We start from the raw sequence: 20,278 nt of genomic DNA, 5'->3' as shown, positions 1-20,278 counted from the left end.
CACAGGAGGAGGGAGAAGCAGGCTCCATGCCAGGAGCCCGATGTGGGACTCAATCCCGGGACTCCAGGATCGTGTCCTGGGCCAAAGGCAGGCGCCAAACCGCTGAGCCACCCAGGGATCCCCGAGAATAGAACTGAGATCTTAAGAGCCTCTGGCTTCTAATCATTTTGACATTCTGGCTTCTAATTCTTTGGAACGATTTTCTAATTCATTTGACTGTAAGCCTCAGGAGGAGTCCCCTGCGAAATCCTCTGTAACCACAGAATAGGAATGGCTAACAATGAGGATTCAGCAAGTGCTAGACACCATTCTAAAGTGTTTCACAGCCATTAATTCATGTAATCATCATAGCAGCCCTATGGGGCTGGGGAATGAGTGTTGCTGCTATTGTCATTACTATTATGTCTTCTTTTACCAAGAAAGAACCAAAAGTACCAAAAGGTTATCTTGTCCAAAGTTATACCGCTAATAAGGGGCAGAACTAGGATTTGGACTGGTGTAGAGCTCATAATTTGCCTCAGACACGCTTTCCTGAGTCCTAATATTGTATATACTATGTGTCTTGATTTTTATACTGATAGAAATCTCATATACATAGCCTTCTACCCTGCTGTATCATCAGTCAGGCCATGGCTGTGTGTGCATTGAGGGCCTGGAAGGTCTGGAACACTGAAAGCAACGTTTTTGTTCACAGAGCTTACCATCTAATTAAAGATCATGTCCATGAGTAAAATACCAGTAAAAAGCAACATAATGGAAAGAACAGGGTTAGGGGTCAGATACTATGAGTGTGAGCAGCTAGTGCTACCATTTATTATTCCTAGGGCTTAAAGAAGGCACTTATCCCAGACTCCATTTTTCCATCTGCAGAATGGGAATGATAATCCCTACTTAATTTGAAAACTTGTTCTAAGGATCCAATGAGAGGATATTTTGCAAGTATATCGAAAATGGAATACATGAGTGATTTTGTTCAAAGTTAAGGTAGGTGGTATCAAGTGGCTCTACAAAAATGTGATAGAGAAGTTCAGAAGTGGGAAATGATATGGTGGCAAGAGTGGTGTTGGAATTCAGCTCAGTAAATATTCGTGAGTCACTTACCTGCTGATGCCATGCTGGGTGCTCAGGATACAGAGGCGAACACTAGCTCTCTTTGTTCTTTTAGAAGTTGGTCCACCTCCAGGGTCCTGATCCAGGGTCCTTGTTTCCTGGACCAGGGTGGGGACTGAAATATGTGGTAGGTGGGAAGGGGAGAGAGGTCCAGTGGTAAAGCAAAAGTGGAAAGAATGTGAACAACTTCCATAGGACATCACTGGTATGATAATATGTACAGTGAGCCACAAGCTGAACTCTGAGGGATGTGACTCCATTTTCCAGGAGAAGAGGAGGAGAGAGAGCAAAGATCAGGAGCAGAGGCGTGGCGGTCTTGGAGGAAGGGCACAGTTTTCTAGAGAACTGTGTGTAGTGAGCTTGGAATACCAGGCCTTTGAAGAGAGATTGTTGAGGAGGAGTGGCTGAAATTAAGGGTTGGAAGAGCATTTCAACATGACTTTGAACCTCATCCTCTAGGCCAGGAATGGGAATTAGGCTTTTTCTTTTATGGCAACTTCATGTCATGAATCATTGTTTTGTGGAGGATTCTGAATCTGAGACAAGAGTCCCGACTGAGAATCCACGTGTGCTCTGGCCCCAAGAGGGATTTATCTCCATTCTGGATACCAGGAAACGTCCCCCCAGCAGCTCTTAGACCTGTGTTTGGCCTCAGAAGATGCTTCCAGCTAGAGCATAGTGTACTAATAAACTAATAAAACAGCAAAGAGAGGCAATTCAGCCTGGGCTGTGGAATCTCAGAGATTGGGAAAGAAGCCTTCCCTCCACCAGTGTGATCTGAAGCAAATGACCCAACCTCTTGAAACTTCATTTCTCCCAAGTGCAATTTTCCCAAAGTGGGAATAGTAATAGTACCAACATCATAATGTGGTTAAAATAATGAAATAAGGTAACCTGCATAAAACCCTAAGCATGTTGCCTAGAATATGCAATGTACTGTTGCTGCTGCTAATAATACTAGTTAATAGTAACAGTAACTACTCACATATAGCGCTAATAAAAGAGATCTATAGAGCAGTAGTAGTATGCCTGGTACCTACTATTGACTAGCAGTTACTTGTTTAACCATTTCATCACTGAAAAAAATGTCCTTGCTGAGTTAAAGTTGAGTGTAAATAAACTCTGTATTTTCTCTTAGTCACATAGTTTGTACCTGTGTGTGGGATAACACGTTGGATGAGTAGCATCAGTCTTGAACCAGAGGCTCTGGGCAGACATATAACCAAAGGGGATAGTATTCAGGGTCTCTAGAGCATAATAATCCTTCATAGCTTTGAAAGGTTCATCTCCTCAACTGAGCCCTCAGTCCAAGTATTTTTCATTTAAGTATAAATTCTCATTATAAAAACATATGATCCAGGAGGCCAAAAGGGATGTGTTCTGATCTACATAGAGGAAACCTGAAGTTTGTTTCAGTGTTAAAATGCTTGAGAGACAATGATGCTTGCTATTCTTTTAATCAGATGCATCTAATCTGATCAGTTTCCAGTTTTATCCAATTGGTATCTCACTGTAGTTGTTTTGCCTTTAATATTTGTTTACTTCTGAATTTTATATTAGAATGTTACATTATATCCAATGACCTGCATAAGTTATCACAGTATTGTTTCTCTCTTATTCATAAACCTCTGTGTGTCTCCTATCCCATTCTTTGCTTATAGAACTGAAGAGCAGTGAAATGTGGGCAGGGTTCCTACAAAAAATGACCTATATCTTGAGAAAACAACAGGCAGGAGTGAAAATCCTGACTTGTGAGGAACATAGAAATGAAGAAAACCTGGGGTTTGGAATTGGACAAACCTGCGACAGAGAAGTAACATAGTTGGAGCTGCGGAAAAATTAGAGATTTGGTCTTAAGCTTTTTTTTTTTTTTAATTTTTATTTATTTATGATAGTCACAGAGAGAGAGAGAGGCAGAGACACAGGCAGAGGGAGAAGCAGGCTCCATGCACCGGGAGCCCGATGTGGGATTCGATCCCAGGTCTCCAGGATCGCACCCTGGGCCAAAGGCAGGCGCCAAACCACTGCGCCACCCAGGGATCCCACTTTTTTTTTTTAAGATTTTATTTATTTATTCACGAGACACACACACACACACACACACACACACACACAGAGAGGCAGAGACACAGGCAAAGGGAGAAGCAGGCTCCATGCAGGGAGCCCAATGTAGGACTCAATCCTGGAACTCCGGGGTCACGCCCTGGGCCGAAGGCAGGTGCTAAACTGCTGAGCCACCCAGTGATCCCCTGGTCTTAAGCTTTTAAGGGGAGATGAAATGTAATGGCAAACGTCAAATGGAAAGAGAAAACTTGGAGGGGGAGTGGGAACCAAGCTGCAAGCACTGGATCTCAGTGAGTGCACTGACAGCAAGATCAGCCAGGAAGGGACTGCTGGCCTTATTCAGGCACAGGTGCGAAGGAGTCACAGTGGATCACAAGGGACAGAGCCTGTGTGACAGAGAAGATGCAAATGCAGCTTTGGCAAAAGAAAGTGAAGGTGTGGGAGTGGACCATCCCCCAAGGTCATGGAGACAAATTAGCGCTTGAAAGTAGGGCCATGATGGATTTGGAGAAATCATGCTAGAAAGGAAAACATTAGCTTTACATCATTCTCCTAAACTCTCTAAAACTAGCATTGGTGTTTCCAAAAAAAAAAAAAAAAACCCACACATGTATAAGGTCATACTTTTTAGCACCTTTGATTCGGAACTGTTTATCAGCTGCTTATGTATCTGGGAGGTCCTACCATTCTCCATGAACTCCAAGGGTAGGAATAGTCGTTGTTTTCCACTAAATCCATCAAGTTCCTAAATCTTAAGGTCAGCTATAAGCTTCAGCTAGCCAGCTCTTGATAGAGCAGGGACAGTGCTAAGAAATCTAAAATTCCAGCCATTGGGGCCATGGAGACAACACTCCCCAATTCAAGAGAAGCCAATTTCTTTCCTCTATTCCAGGAAACTCCCTAAGATTTGTGTCGTGCTGTGTAAGTTTCTAGGTGTATTTGGCAGAAACTCAATATATTGCTTGAAGACTCATGCTAAAAACAATTCGTGTAGGTATAGAGAAGTTTGGGATCACTTGCAAATGGCAGAAATAATGAAACACTGTAAGTTGAGAAGTTATGTGTTAGAAAAATTGATTTGCAGACTTTAGATGAAGAATTTTAGGTTTGGGACATTTTTATGGGGACATGTGAGTATTTTGGCTAGAGAAGGTCCAGAAATAATACTGCATTTTCTGTTTTAAAATTAGCAGGCAAAAATACACAACTCACCTCTGGAAAATCAACCAGTTGATGGTGTATTTGTCCCAAGGCCAACAAGCATGAGGGAGGGAAGTGGTATGCCCCCGTGGGATGCTTCACTGCTGGAAAATGAGTTCTTCCAAGGTAAGGCTATACATGAAACTGCCTTTGGGACTCCTTGCACTAAAGCAAGTAATGATTACAGTTGTATATATTGCTTATATACTTATAAAATGCTCAAACCCTGTACTTTGTTTTTGAAATCCTTTTGTTCACCTTATCTGAAGAGGAGGCTGTTATATGCCATTAACACAAATATTAAAGAATCTTATATATATTTTTTTAAAGATTTTATTTATTTATTCATGAGAGATACAGAGAGAAAGGCAGAGACAGGCAGAGGGAGAAACAGGCTCCCTGTGGGGAGCCTGATGTGGGACTCAATCCCCCAACTCTGGGATCACGCCCTGAGCCAAAGGCAGATGCTCAACCACTGAGCCACCCAGGCATCCCAAGAAAATTATATTTAAATATAATCTAAGCAAATATGCTCAGACCAAGGCTGATAAATCTGTCGAATGATAATAATGTTTAATACTTAACCTCAGGTAAAAGGAAATGTATTTTTAAGAAATGTGGCTATAAAGTTTATTGTTCTAAATAGATTTTTATTATTCCTAGTCAGTACCTAAAAGCACTATGATGAAACCTAATTGTTGTTAAACAACTAACCTTGAACAACAGATAACAATTACAACTGAGACAGATTCCAAAAGTAACCACATGCACATGGATCTTATTATGTGGATAATAAGCACAGCTCCCCTTTCTATAGGTTATTCCATATTAAAATAAGCCCAGCCATTTGAACAGTGAACTCTGAAGTCTATTCACCAGCTTCACTCTGAGGAACTGAATTCGGTTTGCAAAGGCAATGACCTCCCCTCAGTGCTGTAGTTGGGACATGGGGTGGCCAGTTCAACCTCTCAGTTACATGGTTCCTGGCAGAAAACTGGCTTCAGAAGTTACAATATCTTGGTTACAAAACAAAGAAGAAAATCTCTGTTATAAAACAAAGGTTTTGCTAGTACAGGAGAGCTACTCTTTATGACATGAAAAAAAAATGATTTGGCTTCTTTGAATATAAAGAGGAAACACAAGACAGAATTTTTTTTAACCTTAACAGTAATGAATTAAACAGCATTTTTCAATGATTTAAAATCCTGCTATGGGGATGATAAAGGTAGTTAGTTACATCTAGAGAAGAATTCAAGTGATTTTTACCTTTTTGTCATACTTCCTTGTATTTTCTTTTATAATCACATACTGCTTTTGTAGGCAGCAAAGACTTTATTTAAGGGGGAAAAAAACTACAAATAGCTTAAAAGGAAGAGCAGAAATCAAAAAGATTTTTATTATAATTTGTTTTATAGACAGATTTTTCTTTTACTCATTATATAGTTTTGTTTTCTTTTTACCTCACTTTACAGTTTGGCATTGTTGTATTCTTGTATGTATGGGTATAGGGAATTATTTCAGAGATGGGAGATAAATAACTTTTTTTCTTCAGGTTGATTCCCTGAAGAATTCCTTAGAGATCTTCAATGCTCAAGATTAGTTCTTCTGCTGGCTGTGCAAACTTAAATAGGAACTAGCTTACAAATAAAATAGAGTTGGAAAAATCCAAAACAGACATCAAAAATTTCTTCAGCACCTGTCCTAAGATAGTTGACATGCTCACAAATACATCCCACCCACATTCACAGATACTGATATGCCTCACTTTCCTTCTCATTGAAGAGTTCAGGTGAAATTTTTTAATGACAAATAATTTAAGGAGAAAGTGCACCATTTTATGTAACTCAGAAGGAAAGGTGTGACTTCTTCAGCAATCTAAATAATCCCATAATTTATTTCTCATACCAGATTTGATTGTCATTAATGAACATTTCTTTAATAAATACATAATCTAAATAAATAAATACATACATACATACATAATCTACTTGCTTGTATTTATTGTAAAATGAATATGGTAAAATATATCCACTAGAGGATGGGCTTTAGGGAATCTGGAAACCTTAAAAGATTATGGTTCTATTTAAATTCTGTAAGTTTTTCTTGAAGAAAAGAGATAAAATATGATTAAGTAAGCATGATTCAAAGAAACACTAACCAACTGAAAATATCCTGTGTCTTGTCTGAGGTCACAGAGGCTATGGTCCTAGTAAGCATGGTCTCTGGGGTTTGGGCTGCTGCAGGTCCTCCATATTAAAAGCTGGTCATTGGGCTCTGATTTGGACATCAGCCTCTGACCTTGCCACCAAGAGAAACATAAACATTGCTTAACAACAGCAAATTCAAATCCTTGTAACATCGTGAGCTTACAGGGAAATCATCTTTATAGTTCATTAAAAGAGAAAATGAAAAGTGAACTTTTATGGCACAGGCATCACATTATGTGGACTCAGGAGACAGAGTGCCTGGATCCACCTACTATTGTGTGACCTTGACAACTTAATCTGTTCACGCCTAGTTTCCTCATTTATAAAACAAACATAGTGATAGTACCAATTATATAAGGGTCTGTGAGGATCTAATGAGTTAATTAATTAAGTGTTTAGAACTAGACCTGACACATAGAAAGTATTATGTTGGGAGCCCCAGTGGCTCAGCGGTTTAGCGTTGCCTTCGGCCCAGGGTGTGATCCTGGAGACCCAGGATGGAGTCCCACGTCGGGCTCCCTGCTTCTTCCTCTGCCTGTGTCTCTGCCTCTCTCTCTCTCTCTCCCTCTCTCTCTGTCGATCATGAATAAAAAAAAAATCTTTAAGAAAGTATTATGTTATAGAGGTGATAATGGATCTTCATTTTCCTGGGAAAAACAAGCCAGCATTAGCATATCATTTAACAACATTGCATATAACTTTAACCTTTATATCTTGTTCAAGTCCATCCGAATAAGTATGTTTATAAATCATATACTTAACCTTTTGGTGATAAGGCTATTTTCTTAACAGTACAACTGAGAAATCACATGCCACTTACAGACATTTTTATTGCGATTCTCTGAGGTAAACATAGTGGGAAATATTTTAGCCACCCAGTGACACAAACGATGAACTAAAAAACACAACAACAAACATACGATCAAAATTTTGCTGTTAGAAAAAATATATAACTTTATGTCCTTAAAGGCATTATTGAAGGTTAATTTTGAAAAAGTATGAATAAGAAGCTTCTACTATAACCTTGTAAAATTCAGTATATCTTAAAGAACATAATCAAAATTAATGTCATCACATTTATATAAAAATAAAATTATAAGGGCGCCTGGGTTGCTCAGTGGTTAGGCACCCAACTCTTCGATTTTGGCGCAGGTGTTGATCTCAGGGTCGTGAGTTCAAGGTCCATATTGGACTTTGTGCTGGGCATGGAGCCTACTTAAAAAAAAAATACAAAATAGGGGCTCCCTGGGTGGCTCAGTGGTTTGGTGCCTGCCTTTGGCCCAGGGCGTGATCCTGGAATCCTGGGATCAAGTCCCACATCGGGCTCCTTGCATGGAGCCTGCTTCTCCCTCTGCCTATGTCTCTCCCTCTCTCTCTCTCTTTCTTTCTCTCTCTCTCTCTCTCTGTCTCTCGTGAATAAATAAATAAAATCTTTAAAATACAAAATAAAAATAAAATATTAAATGACTTTATTATTTTTTAAGATTTTATTTATTTATTCATGAGAGACACAGAGAGAGAGGCAGAGACACAGGCAGAGGGAGAAGCAGGCTCCATGCAGGGAGCCTGATGTGGGACTCGATCCCGGGTCTCCAGGGTCACGCCCTGGGCTGAAGGCAGCGCTAAACTACTGAGCCACCCAGGCTGCCCAAATGACTTTATTTCTTGAAGAGGGGCCTCAACAGCTCTAATTATTATTAGACTGTAAAATGTTCTATAAAAAAACTGACTTGTATTCTCCCTTCAGTTTTAGATGATTTAGATCACAAACTGGCTCAGGAACAATGTTCAAGCTCGGTGAAGACCGCAACACCTCTTAACTACAGATCAAAAACACAGTTCAGTCACTTTTATTCTAATATCACAGGACAGCACAAAAACCACCATAATGGACCTTCTAACATGTCTATCTATGACATCCTAAGACCAGGAGCCCCGAGGGAAGGTTTTAAAACTTTCTCTCCTAGAACAAGAACAATTTATGATATGTACAGGACAAGGGAGCCCAGACTCTTAAAAGAAGATTATGTGCAAAAGAATACCTTTGGTAGTACTTCTCTGTGTTTTGACAGCAGACAACAATCAGCTTCACCAGCCACAAGATATTTCACAGCAAGAAGCTTACATTTTCCAGCCATCACTCAGAACAAGAGTGGGTTTATACCACCAAGATACCAGCAGAGCCCAAAGAGGACTCCTCTCTCATCCATCATATGGAATAGATCAGACTCTTCTGGAGATAGGCAGCGCCAGGAAGAGTTCCTGAGGGCACCATCACCAATGGAGATTGACACTGCTGACCAGTACATGTATCCCAAATGTTTTCAGGAGAATAGGAGATGTGAATTTTACCATTCACAGAGTGTTCACCCAAGTGTTCATTTTAATACCCCCATGGATAATGCAATGAGTCCTGACCCATTTGAGAACTCAGAGAATATGCCATTCTACCATCAAGAAAACTCATTTGCTAGGTCTTTCTCAAGCAATACCTTTGGACGAACCAGGGAACAGAGATTTAGACAAAGTCCTTTTTGGGACCAACAGGAAGAACATTCTTCCTGGTCTGACTTTCATCAAAGCAGGTATCCATTCACTGCTTCTGACAGAGACTTCGAAATGATTTCCATTGAAGCAAATAATACATTAGCTGCCCATGGCCACAGTGTTCCTTCTCAACACTGGGGATCATTTTCTTCTGGTTACAGAACACATACATTCAGAGATCAAGCAGAGCCACATTCCTGGCAGTTTGATCCTCAAATGTCCACTCTGGAGAGCATGGAGGTGTCACAAGGTAATGGAAGCCAGTCGACTCATTTCAGCACACCAAGTGTTTGCCCTATGACAGGGCCAAGCTATCATATCAAATCTGGGAGGTCAGTAGGTCAACAGGGCAGTCCTCCCACAGATATACACATAAACAAAGAACCTTACTCATTTGAAATTGCTCAGACTCTAGCATCCCCATTTAAAACTTCCTTCTCCCAAATTTCTGCTGACAGAGCGAATCCTCAGAGTCCTGTCTTTCAGAATCCCACAGTCACTGTGCAGAAAATTGAGTCTGGCTCTCTTCCAATAAAAACCTATACAGAAGTCACTGTGACCAAGAGGATTTCTGTTGGTTCTCCACCTCTTACTGAGAGCCCACCCAATATCTTGGTCACAGAAGTGAATAATGAGAAAGACTTGAATGAATCTATTTTGGAAGAAGACAAACAGCTAAACAAGAAGGACCAGACAAACATGACAAGTGAAATACCCCAACCTGACTCACAGACTGTAATCTCTAACCCTTCCCCTGATGCTCAAAATCCCCTCTCCCAGGACTCAGCCAAGAGCAAAGGACTTGCTCTTAACACACCTACCACTGTAAGTTCCAGAAGGTCACCTGGAGTTGTTTCTAGGAAAGATATATCCAAAATTCATATATCACACAGAGATAAATCCAATGAACTAAAAAAAGATAAGAGTTATACTGGGAGTAGAAGAGTTGGCTCAACAACTTCCCTTCCTTTCATTCAGGAAAGCAGAACAACATCTTTTCCCAGCTCAAAGCAAGGTAGTCACCAGGAAGTAAGAGTAAGCAATGAAGATATTTCAGGCATTACTAGAAATAACCACTGGAGCTCTGAACTTGCTGATAATCAAAATGCACAGTCTCCAGAAAAACCTGCTAGTTTAGATACCAAGGAAGAACAATGTGCCACAACTCATTCTACGAACCGTAGCAAATCAGCTGCTAGTCACAAGATCCCATGTGATCCTTTAGGTCTGTCCTCAGGTATACTACCTGATTCCTCACCATCGAATAATTCTTTCCTTGATGCTCTGGTGATTCCTTCTACAATGGTGTTCTCCAGGAACAGTCCTCCAGGCAAAGATCCATCTCAGGGGGAAAGAGAACAAAAAGACAATGATAGCAAAACCCAAAATGATCAGTTTGCTTTAAGCCCCTCAGAAAACCAAAAGAGTAATGATAATTGTATGTTTGTACATAATGAGGAGGTTGATGCTGTCAGAGGCCGTTCTCACCGTCCTTTCACAGATGGAAAAGGAAAAGGAAAAATAAGACGATGCATATCCTGTTTTGAAAAGTTAAGCAAAACGGAAGGTAGGTCAGCACCTTCAAGTGATAATAGTAACCTCATTGAGATGAATCAAAGCAATTCCAAATGTCCTAAGGTTCATACAACTTACCACAGCTCACCAAGATCAGCCAGTTTTCTCATCAATAACAGAAAGTCGGGAGGTAAGATAATGGCTTCTTCATTTAGGAATGAACCACTTCCATTCCAAATCAAAAATAATGTGGAAGACCCAACAGGGAAGTACACATCAAACAAATTCAGTTCCAGTTCTTTGGAGTCAGAAAGCAAATATTCCAAAGCAGTTTCAGACTCAATCTCAGTAGCACCTGAAGCCACAAAGCAGATGACAAATATAAAAACCATTGGATTTGCTTCTGTTAGAAAAGGACCACTTCCGTTCCTCATCAAGAGGGCTGTGTCATGTCCTTTAGGGGTACCAGATGCCTCAAATGGGAAAGATGAAAGAGAAAAATGCTTGCTTTCAAACACAGATGCTTCTGCTCTAACACTAAAACCTTGGGAGACGATCATTAGCCCTCTAGAAAATAACTCCTCTGTTAGAGATTGTTCTTTACCCAAAAGACACCACCAAAAGGAAAACTTTCGAGAAGGCACTGAAAAAGATGGTAAAATTACTACCTCTGGGATAGGTCTATTTTCCCTTTCAAGTGAAGACCCTTTACCTTTTACTTCAGACATGTCAATAAAAGAAAGTGGGAAAGCATTACATAAATTTAAGACTACTAGCATGTTTTCCGTTTCTGGTGATGAAGATAATGTAAAATGTCTTGAGGTGGTTTCAATATATTACACTCTACCAAGGAAATACAGCAAAAAATTCTGTGACATTCTTGAACAGTATACACAGCAAACTGATTCACCTACAGAATCAACTAAAGTGGAGACTGAAACATTTCCTAGTACTTTTGAAAAGGACAAACTAAATTATTCTACACAGGAGCAGTCTGGAAGATCTTCATCCAAAGGTCTAGAGGTGCTGGTCAGCTCCACTCAGGAGAAGAGCCATTGTCTTTCTCACACCACTGAGGATATGACTGCTTTACCAGGCCACAGGCCCTCCAAGCCCACGTTACAGGAGATGGCTCCTGAGACAGGTGTTACCTCTCACAAAGGAGAATCGAAAACTAGAGAGATTTCCCCAGATAACTTCACTCAGACACCTGTAGGTGATTCACAAAGCAGAAAGGAGAAAGGGGAAAAATGGCAAAGTGAAACCCTGCATCCTTCCTCTATGCTTCAGGTAAAAAAAGGTACAGAAGAGAAATCCGAAAATTGTCAACAGTCCATTAAATCAGATAACAGCGGTCCTTCTAATTTTCCGGCTCATTCGGAAGAGGATGTTGGAAATTCCCAAACCATAAGAAGTTCCGGGGAGTGTGCAGGGCGTGGGATGGCCATTACAGCTACTGAAACTGCAGAATGCCTTCAGAAAGCTATCACAAGTGTAGGTATGGTTGGAAGCACCAATGGATTGCAGCCTGGGCAAGTAAGTGGGGAAATTGGAACAGATTTCCAAAAAGAGACTAATAAAGCACTTTCTGACTTGGAAAGCCAAGTTTTTGCCCTTATGCCAGCTTTGCATAAACTACAGCTTGACGAAGGGACTTGTTCAGGTGAACCAGATTTAGACACTTTGCAGTCTGAACCTCCAAGGAGTCAGGAGATAAGGATGACAGAGGATGGCAAAGCTGAAGACGAAAGGCAGAAGTGGGCATGGGATCAACCTTCATTTCCTATAGGAAGCAACAAAAATAAGACCAGTGTGGATAACCCAGAAAAAGGGAAAAACAGATCTTTCGTTAAACACAAATTGGCAGCCATGTCCAAAGCAAGCAGAAAATTCCCAGCTAAAGATTTAAGCCCCAGAAGACATGTAGCTACCATCTTCCCCCAAAGTGGGAACAGTTCTGCCTCTGGCAGTCTATCTCTTGGCACACCCGAGTGCAACCCGCTGTCCCCTGAGCCTACTCGAAAGTCCATAGACTCCAGCAATGAATGCAGGTTGAGTAGTGATGGAATGGATGTAGAGAAATCAGAGAACTCTCTCCAGGTTACTGTAACATCCAACCGAGAAGCTTCTACACATTCAAGCAAACAGAATTCTAACGGCATTTCACAACTACGTCAGAAGGAGTCTAAAAATATCTCAGAATCATCATCGCAGTATCAGAAGTCTAAAGATGTAGCAGCAGCTCAGACTTTGGAAAGAGAGTCAGGAGACTTGGCCCAACCCACATTCACCAGCCTCGGGGAAACAGACTCCTCTGACCCTCAGGGAAGACTGAACCCTCCTTTTCCATTGGAGCCTGCAGAGAAATCCAGAGTAAGCATCCCACTGGCCACTTATCACCAACAACAAAGAAGTGCTTCATTTCTGGAGTGGGAGCCTGAATCACACTCCTATCGTTCAAACAGTTTAAAAAGCATCAATGTGCATGGTCATCTGGTACGCAAAAGTCATCCTCCCAAAGTCAGGGAGCGCCATTTTTCTGAGAGCATGTCTATTGACAAAGCCCTCAGTCAACTGACCCTTGGGAATGAATTCTCTAGCGATAGCAGGTACAGTCGAAGATTCAGATCCTTTTCTGAGCTTTCTTCCTGTGATGCAAATGAAAATCGGACTTTGTGTAGCGGCAGGACAAAAATGGGTCCCAAGTTTTCAACATCTATATCCAGACCCATTGACTATGGAATTTTTGGAAAAGAACAACAGTTGGCTTTCTTGGAGAATGTAAAGAGGTCACTCACACAAGGAAGATTATGGAAGCCAAGTTTTCTTAAGAACCCTGGCTTCCTGAAAGATGTTGTAATTAACCCTCCTAATCCAGCAGAGCTATCAAGCTCAAATTCTCCTAGCAACCAGATGCCAGAAGATGCCTTATCTCCAAGTGCACCACTTAATATCTATGAAGAGAATCCAGGAGACTCAGATTGTGATACAGACACAACCACGGATGACGAATACTATCTGGATGAAAATGACAAAGAGTCAGAACTGTGAGCCCTCTTCAGTAAAATGCATAACCTTTCCTCCAAAAGCTTGTGATGGAAATAAAGTGTAAATGTGTATGCCCTTGAGAAGGACAGTATAAAAAAGATCTGGTCTGAGCAGCACCTGCTCTGAAAAACCCAAATTCACTTCCCTCCTTCCCCCATGCCATATACCTATGCTTTCTAAATTCTAGAATGAATGAATTCTTAATTGGGGGGATTCTCTACTGTTTGCTCTCTGTGTATATATTCTTGGCCTCTCTCCCCTTCCCCCGACTTAATCTCTAATCTCTAATTGCTTAGAAGAAGTCCAGTTTTGGCTTTCTGCTTTACTTTCTCCCTAACTTTTTTACACCTTTCATTGTGATTTACAGCCCTAATATCCCAGGCACATACCAAACTAATAGCTTGAGTAAGTTATTAGTTACAAATTTCTGTATTGCCCCTTCCAATCCACACCCTATATTCATGACATTAAATAAAGTGTAGGGATGATGACAATGGAGGATATGTTATCCTTCTGTTTGACCTAGAATTTAGGAGGTTTAGGGTTGGTGGGTGTTATTTTTCCTTTCAAACAAAGATAAGGGAAGTTTCATAAGGGCACTCTGTTATATCCATAGTGAAGCCAGGGAGACAGATGTTTGATGTATTTATTGAGGTTATAGATGAGAAGCTGAATCCCTATTAAGCCAAAAATATTAGCACCACTTAGGAATACCTTTGAAGATATTTGTATGGATTAGCTGACTTGGTAAATAACTATGTTACTATTATCCTGAATTTTAATCAAGTCAAGGACTCAGGCCAGGTAGCATGATGGTACAGAAGGTGGCTTGGCCACAGAATTTCCTGTTTAGGAAGTGAGCATGACTGGGGATGCAGGTAAATAGACATCCTTCACGGGACTGGCATCCTCACTGCAGCCCTCTCCCAACTGGTTTTCCCCGCTTCTCTGGGACTACTCATTTCTGGATTTTCTTTTTCTTTTCCTTTTTTTTTTTTTTTTTTGGATTTTCTTTATTTGCAGGATAGAACACTTTATTTCATGTGGACATTTTAGTTATGAATATCAAGCAGTAGCTTTGGCCAAGCTCCTAAAATCCTGCTGACTCAGATCAGACACACCAGCATTCACTGGCTTCTTTGCAGAATAACTTACCAAACCCATGGGAAATTGTAAGGCAGAGCTTCTAAGGACATGTCACTATGATTCCTTTAATAATTTATCTAAACTAAATACTCTTCATACCCACTGATAACTTGTTTTTCTAATTCTTTAGCTGCCAGACAGAACTTCTGGAACTTGCCCTCCTTATAGGATAAACACCAATAGATGGCAATGAAGATAATTCTCTAGAACTACAGAAAACCTGCCATCTGGGATCTTAGTGCTACTAAGGTCCCCAGGAGTGGATTTCACTAGGATTGCTTTATATTTGCTTCCTGATCCAATTCTGTTTTCTATTTTTCTCACCTAGTCTGTTTCATCCACATAAATTAAGGATAATGATAGTGTTGGTTAAGCATACAGAGATCTGGAACTGATAGAAATGCAAGAAAGAACTATGTTATTATTATCCTCCTAACCATTGCTATGCCTGGAAGCAAAATACCAGGGGTTGTTACATCCTTCCCATGAAACTCAAAACTAATAAACATGTGGTAACTAACATGAAAGCTATTCCTTAAATCTGTAAATTGTTTTAAAGTCCAGGCTCTGACCAATATCAAGCTGAAAGAGACTGATAATAGGATTTTAAATCAACTGTTCTGAATATTTCAATTTAAATGGTAAAGAATAACATTGTATTCTTTTTTAATTTATGTTTGTAAATTCTACCTTTCCCCTTCCCCTACTATTTATCTGATTATTTAAGTACAATTTTCATAAACCACAACTTATGCTTCCCATATAACTTGAAAATAGAGTTTACATTTTAATATTAAGCTTCTTAATTTTTGAAAAACAATCAGCTCCCAAGTTCCATTTCAGTAAATACTCAGAGTTACATGTATCTTTCAAGCTATCTTGAAATGAAGTTAGCTTATTTTTCACTGAGTTTAGGATATATCAACAGTCAGTTAAGCTGAGAATAAACAATTACTCTGAGACCTTCCTTCTCTAGATTCTCTAGAATCTCCTATTTGAATTCAAAGGTAATTAGTGGCTGATGCTCACTCGCACTGTTTGTAATGTTTGCTTGTTGGCCTGGCTCAAGAATCAAGGAAACAGAAAATTCATAAAAATAGTACCTTCTAGGGGTACGTGGATGGGTCAGTTGGTTGGGCATCTGACTCCATTTCAGCTCAGGTTGTGATCTCAGGGTCGTGGGACCGAGCCCCATACCAGGCTCTGTGCTCAGCGGAGAGTCTGCTTGAAGATTCCCTCTCCCTCTGCCCCTCTCTCTTCTCTCCCTCTCTCAAATGAATAAATAAATCTTTTAAAAAAATACCCCAGCACCTTCTATAGTTTTATACTTTTATAGAATACTTCGTTAAAGAAGTAGAGCAAATTTCTATGTATTTTAACATATAAATCGCTGCTTTTTAGTAGTCATTTTTGGTACAGCTATAGTAATTTATAATAGTCATTTTTATGCCCCTTACTGTGTTCTAAAGAATATAGTCATTATTAAAATAAATATCCACATAAATGGAGTAAATCATGAGGGAATCCATTTTAATAAGTACCTTTAAGTTATTAACTTGTTTAGATAATGGACTTCAATTTTACACTGTAAAGTTTATTTAAAATGGGCCTTGGGCACATGGTTGACTCAGTTGGTAGAGTGTATGACTCTTGATCTTGGGTCAGGTTTTGATCTCAGGGTTGAGAGTTTTAAGCCCAGCATTGGGTTCCACACTGGGCTTGGAGCCTACCTGGAAGCGGGGGGCGGGGGGGGGGGGCACTTAATGAGATTATTTTAATTTTTAGAGACTTCCTTCTAAATAATTTACTCCCTTACATTTGTAAATACATTGATGTTAATAAAACTTCCAACTGCTACTAACAAGGTTTTGACTGATTAAAAGTGGATAAAAACAGTTTTGTGTAGAAGGTAAATTATGCCTGTACTAGAGGTAGTGAAAGTAAGTCCACTTAGGTTAATATGAAGATGGAAATAAAATAGAATAACTCCCACCCCCATAAAAGCACTCTATGGAATGCCAGAAGGTTAAAGAGGACTTACTGGTAAGAGTTTATGGTTAACAGTAGTGATGATGCTTTAGAATATCCCATTTACATGTGTAGGATAAATATGTAAATATTTTACTTTCCCAGCAAGTTTCTGAATGTATTACCACTCGGGGGGCTCTTTGTGACTGGTACACCTGTGTTTCTGAAACAAGCCTTATGCACTTTTGTTAAAATGTCAAATAATACTTTTATGTAATTGTTCTCAATCTTGTTCTGTAGATAAAAGTGTTACAAGACAAGGTGCCAATTTAGAACAATGCCTGTGTTGAAATAAATGATTTAAACAGATGTGCTGTTTGACCCATCCTCAAATGATTATTTTTCAGTGTGAAAGTTTCAAGAAAAACTCTAAAAAGGCACTGGGGTGAGGGAGTCCAAAAGCATGCAAACAAATCTCTCTGGTTATTATTGAATGAAATAAGCCACATGTAGTTTCAAAAAAACACAGTGACTTGCTTCTCTCTTCTTTCATTTGTACTCAAAAGCCATCAGCCAACACATGAAGATTGTTCTATCTGGTTGCATAACAGAGGAGGAATGAAGAAGGTCTGGCATTGCTCTGTGAGAAGAGGGAGCTCCATGGAGTTGGTTTTTCCAATGCCCAGGGGCTCTGATGAAAGATAAACAGCTCTTTCCAGTTGAAATAGAACACGTACATTTTTTTTTAAATTTACTTATTTATGAAAGACACGGAGAGAGAGAGAGAGAGAGAGAGAGAGAGAGAGAGAGAGAGGGGCAGAGACACAGGCAGAGGGAGAAGCAGGTTCCACGCAGGGAGCCTGATGCGGGACTTGATCCCAGGACTCCAGGATCACACCCTGGGCTAAAGGCAGGCGCTAAACCACTGAGCCACCCAGGGATCCCCTAACACATACAATATTAAACAATTAATAGATTTATACTAATCTTTTAAAAAATTATTTATTTATTCATAAAAGACACAGAGAGGCACAGAGACATAGGCAGAGGGAGAAGCAGGCTCCCCAAAGGAAGCCTGATGTGGGACTCCATCCCAGGACCTGGGGATCACACCCTGAGCCAAAGGCAAATGCTTAACTGCTGAGCTACCCAGGCATCCTGATTTGTACTAATCTTATATCTTTTCTAGAAAAGCAAGCCAAAGGCAGTTTCTCTACCAAGGACAGGAGAGTGCTGTCATCTTGAATATGTGCAGTATTTTATTAAAATTTAAAATACATTGGGAAAGCCAGGATTTCCAGTTGTAGACTAGATATAATCTTCTCTAGGTGGCTGAAATAAAAAAGGACTTATTAAAGCATGTGCAGTTTGCTCTCACACACAATGACAGGGCTGATGAAATGGATATTAAGTTGAAAATCCAGCAGTAGTTTCTCAAACGATACCGTGGAATTGGACTTGCCATGGGAGCCACTGTCTGTTACAACCAGGAAGGTTCAGATTCAGGAGAGAATCAAGACACTGAATCACAATATTCATTTGCCCCAATCACTCCACTGGTAATAAGACCACGAGTGTATATAGACTTATCCATAAGAATTTGTATTGCTACAATATTTGTTGTGACAAAATCTGAAAACAAAGTGAACACTTGATAAGAAAGGACTACCTATTATGGAATATCCACATATGTGATATTACGCAGCCATTAAAAAGGATAAAGTAGAACTGTATTAAGTTAACCTAGGAGAATTTGCATGAGATACTATTGAGTGAGGAAAGCAAAATCTCATTTTTTTATAAAGCATTAATCAAAAAACTTGCACATGCATGTGTACATCTGGAGGGATACATATGAGGCTATTATGTCAGTTGCTACCTGTGCCCAGGTGGCGGTTGGGAGGTGGGTTCAACAAGGGGAGGGAGAGCAGCATACTTACATTGGGAGAAGCAATCTGCCATGCGTCTTGAACATTTTTGCTGGATATACCAAGAATGTTAAGTCCTTGATCACTTTTTACACATACCATTTCTTTCTCCTTTTTTAATTAAAGATTTTATTAAGTAATCTCTACACCCAGCATGGGGCTTGAACTTATAACCACAAGATCCAGAGTTGCACACTCCACTGACTGAGCCAGCTAGGTGCCCCACACGTGCCATTCCTTTTTTTTTTTTATGTGCCATTTCTTAGGCCTGTGTTGGCAGCAAGCAGTCGTGAAGGATGATAACATCTCCCCACTGGACAAAAGCAGGACTAATTTCCCATACTGGGAAATCAGTCATCCCCTGAATTCAGTGAGCTTCTCTTATAAAGCAATCCACTTCACACATCCAAAATGAGCTGTTTGCATTGTCCCTACCAGACTTAGGGGCTATATGTCTGCTGGGGCTGTCATAACAAAAGTCTTCCCACAGACTGGGAAGCTTACAATAGAATTTATTCCCTCCCAGTTCTGGAGGCTAGAAGTCCCAGATCAAGACATTGACAGGTTTGGTTTCTCTGAAGCCTCTCCCTTGGACTGTCGATGACTGCCTTCTCACTGTACTCTCACTTGGTCTTTATTCTGTGCCCAAGCATTCCTGGTGTCTCTCTGTGTGCACAGGTTTCCTCTTTTTATAAGGACACCAGTTAGACTGGGTTGAGGCCCCTCCTAATGGCCTACTTTTACTTAATCATGTCTTTAAAGGCCCTATCTCCATTATTCTGAGGTAATGGAGCTTATTGCTTCAACATACAAATTATGGAGAAATGCAATTCTGCCCATAACAGGGGACATGGGGGGAATCCAACACAAACCAACATGAAACTCTGACAATGAATAATCAAGTCGTCTCTGACCCAGGAGTCTTGTGTCTTATAACAGCATCCATGAAACAGGCTAACCTGTTAGCTTGCAAGAGGCTAAAATCCCAGACCCTCCACACCCATATTTTAGCATCCACCACACTGCCTCTTTGTCTTTCTTCTCCACTAAACCACAGGAGGTGTAAAGTCCAAGTATAATATCTAAAACAGAGTAAACATTGAATATGTATTTGAAATTTGATTTATGATAAAGAATCTAGTTAAGGCATTGGTAGATCTAAAGAGATAAGCTTTTATTTTATTTTTTTTAAGATTTTTATTTATTTATTCATGAGAGACGGAGAGGGAGAGACAGAGCAGCAGGCTCCATTCAGGGAGCCTGACATGGGACTCGATCCCAGGGCTCCTAGATCACACCCTGGGCTGAAGGAAACATTAAACCACTGAGCCCCCCAGGCTGCGCAAGAGATATGCTTTTAAAGATCGGGATTACAATGAGAAAGAAAACAGATTGTTACAGATTCTAAGAAAGGGTTCAGATTCGATTATATGGCTTCCTTGATATGTTCTCAAAAAATACTGGGTGTTACCGCAAGGATTATGTACTATAGTAGGCCATATTTCACTATGGTCCTACACCCTTGGGGTTTGTCCATAACTTAGT

At 40.2% G+C, this 20,278-nt stretch overlaps 2 protein-coding genes across 10 annotated transcripts in view; both read left to right on the top strand.

Annotated features, from left to right (window-relative positions):
• CUNH11orf65 (chromosome unknown C11orf65 homolog) overlaps positions 1-20,278 on the top strand; it is a 177,098-nt gene that overhangs the window by 74,458 nt on the left and 82,362 nt on the right. The window lies entirely within an intron of this gene.
• LOC129496601 (protein O-glucosyltransferase 3) overlaps positions 1-20,278 on the top strand; it is a 117,419-nt gene that overhangs the window by 74,456 nt on the left and 22,685 nt on the right. For 6 of the 9 annotated variants that reach the window (XM_055304711.1, XM_055304710.1, XM_055304708.1 and 3 more), the window contains 2 exons: positions 4,365-4,500; positions 8,329-17,174. In XM_055304711.1, coding sequence (XP_055160686.1) covers positions 4,365-4,500; positions 8,329-13,694 — 5,502 coding nt within the window. In that variant the 3' untranslated portion in view covers positions 13,695-17,174. Of the gene's footprint in view, positions 1-4,364; positions 4,501-8,328; positions 17,175-20,278 lie in introns of those variants that run through there. The other 3 variants (XM_055304709.1, XM_055304712.1, XM_055304716.1) reach the window with 2 other exon arrangements.

The sequence above is a fragment of the Nyctereutes procyonoides genome, unplaced genomic scaffold (genome assembly GCF_905146905.1).
Source record: "Nyctereutes procyonoides isolate TBG_1078 unplaced genomic scaffold, NYPRO_anot_genome, whole genome shotgun sequence".
NCBI classification, from domain to species: domain Eukaryota; kingdom Metazoa; phylum Chordata; class Mammalia; order Carnivora; family Canidae; genus Nyctereutes; species Nyctereutes procyonoides.
Note: the sequence above shows the minus strand (reverse complement) of the source record. Positions and strands in the feature narration are given on the sequence as shown.